The sequence below is a fragment of the Mirounga angustirostris genome, unplaced genomic scaffold (genome assembly GCF_029215605.1).
Source record: "Mirounga angustirostris isolate CCGP_5_RB_7025 unplaced genomic scaffold, mMirAng1.0.hap1 SCAF_11, whole genome shotgun sequence".
Taxonomy (NCBI): Eukaryota; Metazoa; Chordata; class Mammalia; order Carnivora; family Phocidae; genus Mirounga; species Mirounga angustirostris.
Genome location: NW_026991719.1, coordinates 59,435,418 through 59,448,143, shown reverse-complemented (window position 1 = coordinate 59,448,143; position 12,726 = coordinate 59,435,418). Strand labels below are relative to the sequence as shown.

The window sequence follows — 12,726 nt, the reverse complement described above, 5'->3', positions numbered from 1 at the left end:
CATCAGACTTTCTGCTCAGTACAGAGCCTGTTACTCCCTCTTCCTCTGCCCCCCCCCACTTGTGCTCATGTTCTCTCTCACTCTCTATCTCAAATATATATATATATGTATATATAAAGAAAGGAACAGAGAAGAACTATAAAAACAATAACACAAGTAATAAAATGGCAATAAGTACATATTTATCAATAACTACTTTGAATGTAAATAGACTAACTGCTCCAATCAAAAGACATAGGGTGACTGAATGGATAAAAAAGCAAGACCCATCCATATGCTGCCTACCAGAGACTCACTTCAGACCTAGAGACACATGCAGATTGAACATGGAGGAATGGAAACACATTCACCATGCAAATGGAAGTGAAAAGAAAGCTGGGGTAGCAATACTTATATTGGACAAAATAGGTATTAAAACAGGCTGTAACAAGTGACAAAAAAGGAAACTACATAATGATAAAGGGAACAAAGCAACAAGGTAATATAACAACTGTAAGTATTTTTGCACCCAATGTGGGAGCACCTAAATACATGAGGCAACAACTATCAACAGACACAAAGGAAGAAACTGACAGTGATACAATACTGGGGGACTATAATACCCCCTTACATTAATAGATAGATCATCCAGACAGAAAATCAATAGGGAAACAGTGACTTTGAATGACACGTTGGACCAGATGGACCTAACAGATATATTCAGAACATTCCACCCAAAAACAGTAGAATACACATTCTTTTCAAGTGCATATGGAACATTCTCCAGAATAGATTACATGTTAGGCCACAAAACAGTCTCAATAAATTAAAAAAGATTAAAATATCATGCATCTTTTCTGACCACAGGATATGAAACTAGAAATCAATCACAAGAAAAAATCTGGAAAGAATACAAATATATGGAGGCCAAATAACATGCTACTAAACACTGAATGGATCAACCAAGAAATCAGAGGAAATAAAAAAATACACTGAGAAAATGAAAATGAAAATGTAAGGGTGGGATGCAGCAAAAGCTGGTCTAAGAGGGAAGTTTATAGCAATACAGGCCTACTTCAAGAAGCAAGGAAATCTCAAATAAACAATGTAACCGTACACCTAAAGGATCTGGAAAAATAAGAACAAAGCTCAAGGTCAGTAGAAGGAAGGAAATGATACAGTGTAGAGCAGAAGTGAAAAAAAAAGAATAGAGTTTAGGGCACCTGGGTGGCTCAGTTGGTTAAGCATCTGCCTTTGGCTGAGGTCATGATCCCAGAGTCCAGGGATTGAGCCCCATGTCGGGCTCCCTGCTCAATGGGGAGCCTGCTTCTTCCTCTCCCTCTGCCCCTCCCCCCATTCGTGTGCTCTCTCTCTCGCTCTGTTCTCGCTCTTAAATAAATAAATAAAACCTTAAAAAAAATAGAGTCTTAAAAAAATAATGGAAGCAATCATTGGAACCAGGGGTTGATTCTTTGAAAAGATCAAGAAAATTGATAAATCTTTAGCCATATTCATAGAAAAAGGAAGAGAGAGGGCATAATTAAAAAAAATCAGAAATGAAGGGGAGAAATAACAACTGACACCACAGAAATACAAAGGATTATAAGAGAATATTATGAAAAATTATTTGCCAACAAATTGGACAAGCTAGAAGAAATGGATAAATTCCTAGAAACATGTAACCTTCCAAAACTGAAGCAGAAAGAAACAGAAAATTTGACAAACCAATTACTAACAATGAAATTGATTCAGTAATAATAAAAAAACCCCAACACACAAAAATCTGGAACCAGATGTATTCACAAGTGAATTCTACCAAAAATTTAAAGAAAAGTTAATACCTATTCTTTACAAAGTATTACAAAAGATAGAAGAGGAAGGAAAGTTTCCAAATTTATTCTACAAGGCAAGCATTACTCTGATACCAAAAACAGATAAAGACACTACAAAAAAAGAGAGAAAACTACAGGCCAATATCTGATAAACACAGATGCAAAAATCCTTGATAAAATAATAGCAAACTGAATCCAACAATACCTTAAAAAAATCATTCACCACAATCAATTGGGATTTATTCCAGGGATGTTTAAATGTGGTTCAATGTTTGCAAATCAATCAATGTGCTATATCACATCAGCAAGAGAAAGGATAAAAACTATACGATTATCCCAATAAATGCAAAAAAAGCATCTGATTAAGTACATTTCCTCATGATAAAAATTCTCAACAAAGTAGGTTTAGAGGAACACACCTCAACATCATAAAGGCCATGCATGAAAAACTCACAGCAAACATCATACTCAATGGTGAAACACTGACAGCTTTTCCTCTCAGATCAGGAACAAGAAAGAGATGTCCACTCTCATCTCCTTTATTCAATATAGTACTAGAAGTTCTAGCCACAGCAATCAGACAAGAAACAAAAAGCATCCATATTGGTAAGCGAGACTTAAAACTTTCCCTATTTGCAGATGATATGATACTATATATAGAAAACCCTAAAGATGTCACTAAAAACCTACTATAACTGCTTAATGAATTCAATAAAATCACAGAATACAAAATTAATATACAGAAATCTGTTGCATGTATACACTAATAATGAAAGTAACAGAAAGAGAGATTAAGAAAATAATCCCAATTACTATACACCAAAAAGAATAAAATAGCTAGGAATAAACTGAACCCAGGAGGTGAATGACCCATACTCAGAGAACTGATACACTGATGAAAGAAATTTGAAGAGGTCATAAACAAATGGAAATATATTTCATACTCACAGCTTGGAAGAACCAATATGGTTAGAATATCCATGCTACCCAAAACAATCTACAGATTTAATGCAATCCCTATTAAAATACCAATAACATTTTTCCACAGAACTAGAACAAATAATTTTAAGATTTGTATGGAACCACAAAAGACCCTGAAAAAAAAAGAAGAAAAAAGAAAAAGAAGAACAAAACTGGAGTCATCACAATCCCAGATTTCAAGATATAATACAAAGTTGTAGTAATCAAAATGGTATGTTACTGACATAAAAATAGACACAGATCAATGGTAAAGAATAAGAGCCCAGAAATAAACCCATGATTTTATGGTCAATTAATCTCCAACAAAAGAGGCAGGAATATACAATGAGAAAAAGACTCTTCAACAAATGGTGCTGGGAAAACTGGAGAGCTACATGCAAAAGAATGAAATTGGACCATTTTCTTACACCAGATCAAAAACAAACTCAAAATGGATTAAAGACCTAAATGTGAGACGCAAAACCATAAAATTCCTGGGAGAAAACACTGGCAGTAATTTTTTTTGACACTGGTCATAGAAACATTTTTCTAGATATGTCTCTTCTGGTAATGGAAACAAAAGCAAAAGCAAAATTAAACTACTGGGACTACACAAATAAAAAGCTTTTGCACAGTGAAGGAAATCATCAACAAAATTAAAAGGCAACCTAATGAATGGGAGAAGATATTTTCAAATGATACATCCAATGAAGGGTTAATATCCAAAATACGTAAAGAACTTATACAATTCAACACCAGGAAAACAAATCTGATTAAAAATGGGCAGAAGACCTGAACAGACATTTTTCCCAAGAAGACATATAGATGGCCAACAGACACATGAAAAGATGGTCAACATCACTAATCTCCAGGGAAATGCAAATTAAACTACAATGAAATATTACTTTACCCTTGTCAGAATGGCTAAAATCAAAGTGACAAGAAATAAAAAGTGTTGGCGAGGATGTGGAGAAAAAGGAACCCTCATGCACTGTTGGTGGGAATGCAGACTGGTGGCAGCCATTGTGGAAAACAGTGTGGAGGTTCCTCACAAAATTAAAAATAGAATTACCATATGATCCAGTAATTCCACTACTGTGTATTTAACCAAAGAAAACAAAACCACTAATTTGAAAAGATATATACACTCCATGTTTATTGTAGAATTATTTATAAGAACCAAGAAATGGAAACAACCCAAGTATCCAGCAATAAGTGAATGGCTAAGAAAGATCTTTCTCTCTCTCTCTCTCTCTCTCTCTCACACACACACACACACATACACACACACACACACACTGGAATATTACTCAGCTGTAAGAATGAAATCTTGTCATTTGCAACAACATGGATGGACCTAGAGGGTATAATGCTAAGTGAAATAAGTCAGCCAGAGAAAGACAAATAACACGATTTCACTCATATGTGGAATTTAAGAAATATCACAAATGAACAAACAAAGGAAAAAGGAGACAAATCAAAAATAGACTGCTAAATACAGAGAATAAACTGGTGGTTGCCAGAGGGGAGGTGGGTGGGGGGTAGGTAAAATGAATAAAGGGGATTAAGAGTACACTTATCTTGATGAGGTATGAGAATGTATAGAATTGTTGAGCACTGTATTATACACCTGAAACTAATATAACATTGTATGATAATTATATGTCAATAAAAAAACCATGTTCTTACCTCCATTAGAGATTGCTGCCATTATAGATTTTCCAAGCTGCCCTTCTTTTACTACTTGAAATACTTGAAAGATGTATCTTTCAAGATATATGGAATATTTTTATTACTTTAAAAATTCTGAGCTTTGCTATTCTCTTTGCATTTACCACTGAGCAAGTGAACTTTCCTGTTTCCATTTCCTTAATATTCCCTCCTTTCTTAACGGTTTAGAATTTCCCTTATGATGCTGTCACTTTAGTGAAAATAATCTCTGAGTAAATTTATTCAGAAAGACAAGTTCATCATGTTTTATTTATTGCCAATTTTATGTTCTCTTCCTAGAACTTTTTCCCTTTACTTTGCAGCTTTGTCACACTGTTGACCACTCCCTAACACTCTCCCATCCTTTCACTCTCCTCTAACATTCTTGCCTTTTCCAAAAGTTTAGCTTTTAGTCATCTGCTTATCTTTCTAAGTGAACTTTAACTGTCCATCTATGTTTAGTAGCTTTGATATCACTTCTATGCTGATGGCCCTCAAATCTATATCTCTAGTTCTGCATTTTCCAACATTCTTTGGTCTCTAATGGCATACTAAAAATTTTGATTTAGATAAATGCTAAAAACAATATACCACCTCAAGTAAAACATGTCTAAAATTAAATGTTATCTTTTTATGGGAAACTAGCCCCCCTTTCAAATTTTTCATCTCTATCAATGACACATTGACTCTCTTTAACCTAGACCTTGGTATTGGTTTTGCACCTTCCTGCTCCTATTTTTTTGCACCTTGCTTGCTCTAAGGTGGCTCCAAATCCTGTTATTTGTTCCTTTGAAATCATTCTCACAATGATTCCTTCCCTTCCACTGCAACTGCTGTATTGGCTGTTGTCTTTGCTCAGGTGGTTCCTCTTGCTTCCCCTCCCTAGGTTAAATCCTATGCAACCTTCAAGGCTCAAGTCAAGTGCCAACCCCTGCTGTAATACCTTGAATGTTCAAGCTTTTATGGATTTCCCCTTTCTCTGAATGCTCACAGCTGCTTCTAATCTGTACTATACAATTTGATAGTTAATAAAATATTTTTATTTTATTTTACTTTTTAAAATACTCCTTTAGAGCATACATATTTTTTAAATACTCCTACAGAGCATATATATATTTATGCTCCTTTAGAGCATAAATATATATATATTTCTAAAGGTATAAATATAGGCAAATTAGGCTTGATACAGTCTCAAAATTTTGGCTAAAAGGCAGTAGCAATCCTATTCTTGCCTACCAGGGATTTCCTCTATCTTTCTTCATTAGAGACTCAGCACTTAAAAAGAATACTTAACTCAAATAACCTTAGGCATAACATTTCTCTTGATAGCTACTAGGAAAATGTTGAAATGGCTGCTGCTGAATAAACACCTCAGCTCTGTTTCATAAACAAACTATTAAGAACTGTGAGTCCACAGAGATTAGACAAGATCATCTACCCATTACTGATTAGTGATAGGCATTAGCCAAGATGTGGGGGTTTTCAGCATGAGACAAATGGGCACTTGGGAACTTCTCACACTGTCCATTTTATCAGCTTCATTAAATATAGAGCCTATTATGTGTTTGAAGCTGTCCTAGCTGGTGGTTCCTAGTGACTGTATTTTATCTGTCAAGTGTCTTCAGTACTTAAAATTTTTAATTTCTTGGATGATTCTTTGGAGTAAAGGAAACTGAGGCAAAGAAGAATGGGTCCTCTTAGTTGCTCTTCCCTCCTCTCTCCCACCCACACCCTTCACTGTTTTTAATCCTTTCGGAAATGGCTACACACCAGCCTTTGAAAACCTATACAATTTAAACTTTATGTGTTCAGGTTGTTTAAGAAAACAGATCAAACAAATAAAATTCTGCCAACAAGAAACATGATTTCACTAGAAAACTATGTATTTATAGTAACAATTCTGAAGTGTATACATTGAACTTTATTTACTATATCATGAAAAAGAAAAGTCTATGCCATAAAATTCAAACATCTTTTCAAAAACATTATAGTTAAATCTCTCTAATATTTTATATGAAAATAATCATGTCTTGCCACACTGTAAAATGGCAAGTTACCATAGCTTCAGTATTCTAAAATCTTATAAAATATTTACCTTATACAAACACATATTAACAATGCATCATTATAATTCCTCAAAGACAACTGTTTATAGAAAAGGCATTCCATTAACTGACTTGAGAAGTATCAATAATTGTAGTCTAAGTATAATAATTGCTGTCCAAGTTTTTGGAGAAATGCACTGTTTGGCAAATTTGGCCATCTTTTTCAGTTCTATATGGAATAATTTTAGCTCTTATAGATTAATTTTAGTGAGACAATTTTATAAGAATTGGTAACCTATCATCTCTACTAACTTCTATACAGATCTACTATCAAGGGTACATATCTATATGTTGGTTTTTAAAAAGATTTTATTTATTTATTTGAGAGAGAGAGAGAGAGAATGTGTACACGAGCAGGGGCAGGGGGGGTGAAGGGGCAGAAGGAGAGGGAGAAGCAGACTCCCTGCTGAGCAAGGAGCCAGATGTGGGGCTTGATCCCAGGACCCCAGGATCATGACCTTAGTCAAAGGCAGATGCTTAACTGACTGAGCCACCCAGGTGCCCTGGTATGTTTTAAGTACTATAAAGAGTGTGATAATGCCTATAAATAAAAGATCTCAGGAGATACAATTATCCTTGTTTATCAATACATTGGATCCAAATACTTACCCTAGAAATATCAAGAAGAAAAGTGGTAGATACTAAGTTATATCACTCAGATGTATAGTATTTCTAAAACACTTAATATTTCCAAGAGGCATTTCATTATGTCTGTTTCTCTAAACTCAAATCTGTGGAGTTAATTTTGTCATATATTTTTTTAATTTGGAAAAAAATCCCCAAATACCCATTCATCTTCATCATCTTAGAATTAGAATTACAATTAGTGGGGTTATCTCATTCTACTTCTTAAAAAATTATAATTAATTCCATGTTAAAAGATTAGTATCTTTTAAAAGTAACTAGAAAGCCAATATGTTAAGATGATACAAATACACAGGGGTATTCTGATGCCTTAACAAAGATTTCAGAGGTAAGGCCATGCCATAACCCCCATCACTGGGACTGGTGATATTACTATACCCATATAGATCTTTGCTCAGAATCAGAAGTATTCTCCACAGCATGATTCAAGAAACTAGTATTTGTTGAGGGCCTAAAATATAGCATACATTATGGTAGGAATATTGAGTGTTACTAAAGTGAACCAATATTCCTTCAACTCACTTTTATTGATTGTCTACTTCATGGCAAGTAGTGTGCTAGGCCATGATGATTCAGAGGGAACTAAAAATTGTTCCTGCAATTGCAGCTTACAATTTAGTGGGGGCAGAGAAGACTTGCAGGAGGTGGTGACATATGGAGAGCCGGGGCAAGGGCAGTGGATACTGGAATTCTCGATGGAGGTCCCAGCTTGAGCAGAGGCAAAGAGATAAGAAAGAGCATGCTATGAACAGGAAAATATAAGCCATAAGGGGAAATGTCAGCAGATTAGGCTGATAGACAGGCAGGGTCCAGTTCTATATACCATGTTATGGAGCTTAGATTCTATCCTGTGGGTTAATAGGCAGTAAAGTGGCATCTCAATCTAGCAGCAAGCTGGGGAATGGATGTGAAGGTGACAAGGATGAAGGCAAGATGATTGGTTAGGGTGGTGAAACGGGCCTGAATCAGGGAAGTGCTGGTAGGGAGGAAAAGAAGAAATTTTTAGGTCATATATTATTAATACTTGCTGCTAAGTGTAAGTAAGAAAGAGGAACCAAAGACCAACAATGAGATAGGTGGAGATATATTTAACTGAGATGGAAAACACAGAAATAGGAGGGATTTTTCTGAGGGGTTGGGATGGAGGTGTAAGGGGGTGAGGGGTAGATAAATTCTGTTTTGAATATGCTGAACTTAGGATGACGGTGGGCTATCAGGTGAGGAAGCCCAGGTGAAAGTCTAAGCAAAATGTGGTACAGAGATAAATATTTGGGAGATATCAGATAATTGAAACCATGAGAATCTAGATGAGATCATCTAGGCAGAACAGGGAATGAGAAGAGTAGCAGGTTGAGAACAAAACCTCAGAGACCACTGGTATTCAAGGGCCAAGAGAGTAAGAGAAGCCCACGATTGAGAGAGTTGAAGAATCGCCAGAAAAATACAAGGAGACCCAGGAGAGTGAAGTGGCCAAGGAATTCCTAGGTTTGTTTGACTGGCAAAATGATTTTACAAAATCAGAATTTGAATGCCTTTAGGCAAAACATATACCACCTTCCAGTTCAACAAAGACCCCATCATTACTCATGGTGCACCATTTTCTGTGACCTCTATTACCTCTGAAGGCTTGTGTGTTTGTGACCCCTAGAAGCCTCCAAAAAAGAGGGAGTCATTATAAGTGTCATATACAGCAGAGAGGACCAGAAAGACAGGGAATGAAAAATGCCCACTAATGTAGCAACAAGAGGGTCATGGTGATCTTAACAAGGCTAGTTCTTCCCCGCCCCTTAGGCTGTGGTCATGATGGCAGAATCCAGGTTACAGAGGGGTGAAAAGGAAATAGATATGGTGAATGTAGCTATTCTTAAGAAATCTGTAGAGGGAAGGAAGAAAGACAAGACAGTAGCTAAAGGGGAACATAGGCCTAGGAAAGCTTTGTTTTATTTTGTTTTTAAAGAAAGAGAAAAACTGTGAATATGTTTATAGGCTGATGCAGAGAGAGGTAATATTAGAGGGATGGGGTTGCCTGATGGAGCAAGATTTGGGAGGAGGCTGGAAGAGAAGGGTACAGAAGGCACAAGTGAAGTGGTAAGCTTTGGACAAGTGAAGGAACTCCTTGACCTCTGAGGCTGGAAGAAGAGAGCATAAGAATTCAGATCTAATTAAGATCTAGTGCAGGTTTTTCAGCAGGAAAGCAACATGATTAAACTGTGTTTTAAGAAAATTAGTTTGGCACAAGCATGCGGAATATATTGGGGTGGAGAGAGGTGGCAGACTGTTGCAATAATCCAAGCAGGAGTTGATGGCAACCTAAACTAGAGTGGTGCCAGTAGAAATGGAGGAAATGAAAAATCCAATAGACATTTCAAATATATGAGGACATAATTCTAGGACAGAGTGGCACTAGACAAGTCAAGGAAAAGGAAGAGTTAAAATGACTCAAGGATTTGACATACTACCCCAGAAGATTAGAGTGGTGGAATCATGATCAGAAATGAGGCAACTGGAATGCACAGCCAATGTGGGGAGGGAAAATGATGGCTTAAGAAATACTGAGTTTGAAGCAATGGTTCTCAAATTTTAAACTTTGAAAAGAAACAAAGTCCTCTATAGAATAGACAACTGCACAGAGAATGGAAAAAATAAGAGGTAGGAGAGAGTAAGAAATATTTCATTCAGATAGGACAACTCTAACACTCACATGCCAGAAAAAAATTTAACAGGAGCTGATTATTTTAATGTTTCAGAATTAGATTAACTGTTTCATAAGAATCATACTTTACCTGATAGAGGGGAAAGTTTCACTACCATAGAAAGGCCAGTTTCTCAGATTCAGTAAAACTTTCTCCTAAACATTTAATTTATTTTTCAGATCTCAGACATTTAAGATCAAATGTGCTTTTCAGTTGAGAGAATGTGTACAATACAACTAAATAATTTTTCCAAACGATATACGTTGGTTAGCAGTTCAAGTACTGGTTTGCTGCTTTTCAGGTTTTGGCTTCAATTAATACCGACAGTTACTTCCAGCACCACTACTTTGTACTCCTAATTCCAGAATTTTTAAGCTGGGAGGGACATTATACCTATCACAAAGCCCTGGATATGGCAAGTGTCAGTGCTTTGGTTTTAATTGAAAATAGGTTAAGTACTTCACCATGATTGTGTGAAGAGTAGAATGGAACCACAAATAAGTTTCTGGTAACTTAAATTCTGTTTCCTTGCTCCTCCTCTGTTTTCTGAATGTTAGAAAATAAGGAGGGGGAGGAATGTTGGGAATATAAAGTTATAGACTGGAATAAAAAACCTTTTTCTGTTCAGTCATGTGAAATAATCTGCATGAAAGTAACCTTTGGTGCCAGAATCATAATTAGTTTGAGTAATAAATTGTTGCCCTAGTGATGAAAGGAATAAAAGTAAAACAGTGCAGTAAGCTGGCATCTGATCATTGTAGGCTAGCTGCAAAATTCTTGGGCCAAGAAAAATTGTATTAAAATCATTCCCTAACCAAAAAGTAGGTCTAAAAATCTTCCCAAACTCTTCCACAATTTCAAAATCTTCCTTAATATATTTTATGCAAAGATCACAAAAGTATATTACAATCAAAATATTTAACATGTTAAAATTAAAAGCTAACATGATGGGGGGAGGTGTTGCGTATTATAATACATGATTTCTGATAATTTGAACTCCATTGAAAGTCAAAGGGACTAGGTGAGCAATTATCAAAATTAGAGGCAGTGATATGAAAATGCAGGAAAAGACAGCATAGTTAAGAGGATGAACACGACACACACTCAAACTTCCAAGCATTTACAGCCCAAGCACATAAAAAAGAAAAGGCACTCTTCAAAGCCCAGAGAGCCATTAAAATTTTCTTTTGCTTTGCAACTACTATGCTATGAGGTCTCTCCTCCTTTTATTTTCTCAAATATGATCCGATATTTCAATTTTTTAAAAAAGTCACTCTGCATAGGTTTTCAAAAAAAAATCAACCTCAGCTCCTGGGGGAATAATTTCCATAAGTATTTCATGTCTGCATGTTTAATGTTTGGGCATACAAAATCTCCTATAGGTATCTTAACTTATCTCAGAGCTGAAAGGCTCTGGAAACCATCTACCCCACACCCCTCATTTTTACAGATGGAGAAATTAAGGCCCAGAAATAGGAAGTAACCTGAGCAAGGTCACAGGGCCAGTAAGAAGCAAAGCTGGGACCAACTTCCAAGAGCCCTCACTCTCAATCTATTGCTCCCTTACTTTTCACAACTGCCTCTTAATCTGAACTTCTAATTGTGTGATATTTAATGAATGTCAGAATGAGTTATCAAGACATGGAAAGGATTGTTATATTCATTCATATAAGCATTAGATAAGAAGAATGGAGGAATGAATATGCGGGTGGGTGGGTATTCTATAATATTATTCACAAAACATATCATGTTTCTGTTTTGGAGAATCCAAGCCTAGGTCTTGTCACATGTCACAGCAGTCACCGTGTTGCACTACACACCAGTCTTAGCAGCAAAGAATCCTCTGGTACATCCTGCAGTTTAAAGCATACACAGAAGCAAGGAGACTCACCTCTACTCCAATCCCTCTGGCTCTCAAACCTCCAACCTCCCCGTCCTATACGCACTCTTTACTTGATGCTGGTGCATCACATTTGCATTCTCCTCACTTCCTTTACACCTATCTCCCTCGGTTGCTCCATTTAGACCAGGTGTCCTTTTCTGACTGCATGCCTCAGTCAGCCCTCCCCCACCCCATAGGCCCCTCGACCACTTTCTCATTCCTCTGTCGACAAATCTCCGCGTTTTCAACCCCCATGGCCCCCTCTTGCTTACACAGTGATGTGGCCGGCGCCCCGCACCAAAACAGGATCGGGGGCATATCTCCGCAGATGCTCCTCACTCACTACCCGAGGCGGGGGCGGCGTCTCTTCCTCCTCCTCTTCTTCTTCCTCCTCCTCCTCCTCTTCTTCCTCGTCCTCCTCATCTTCCTCGTCGTCGTCGGGCCCCGATACCGACGACGACGACGACGGCGACGACGACGACGTTGCCGCTTCTTCCTCCTCCTCCTCCTCCTCCAGTTCCGAGATGGTGTCGAACTCCGCCATGTTGGGCAGCAGGATGCTCATCACGTGACCTCTCGATCGCCGCCACCCGCCCGGAGAAGAGTTTGAAGCTGCCGAGGGGCTGGAAGAGGAGGGGGAACGAAATGAAGAGAGAGAGGACCCGGGTAGGGACAGGATTTGAAGAGATGCGCCTGCGTGTTGGGGCAGACGGGGGAGGGGGGTTGGAGGCGGGGGCACGAGCGAGAGAGGAGCAGAATCAGTCTACGCTTGCGCGGCTCCAAAGGCAGGGGGGCGTTGGAGGTGAACTCCCGGGGAATTATCGAGACCCGGTCTGCGGGTTCTGTGTTTAATATACTGCTCTTTGGGCTTGAGCGGCTTGGGGCCGGGGGACATATCGTCTGGCTTCATTTCCTATTAA

At 37.6% G+C, this 12,726-nt stretch overlaps 1 protein-coding gene across 1 annotated transcript in view; it reads right to left on the bottom strand.

Annotated features, from left to right (window-relative positions):
* CHIC1 (cysteine rich hydrophobic domain 1) overlaps window positions 1-12,518 on the bottom strand; it is a 70,431-nt gene extending 57,913 nt beyond the window's left edge. Inside the window, exon 1 of the mRNA XM_045879618.3 lies at window positions 12,079-12,518. Coding sequence (XP_045735574.1) covers window positions 12,079-12,371 — 293 coding nt within the window. The 5' untranslated portion in view covers window positions 12,372-12,518. The remainder of the gene's footprint in view (window positions 1-12,078) is intronic.
* Between the last annotated feature and the right edge of the window lie 208 nt (window positions 12,519-12,726).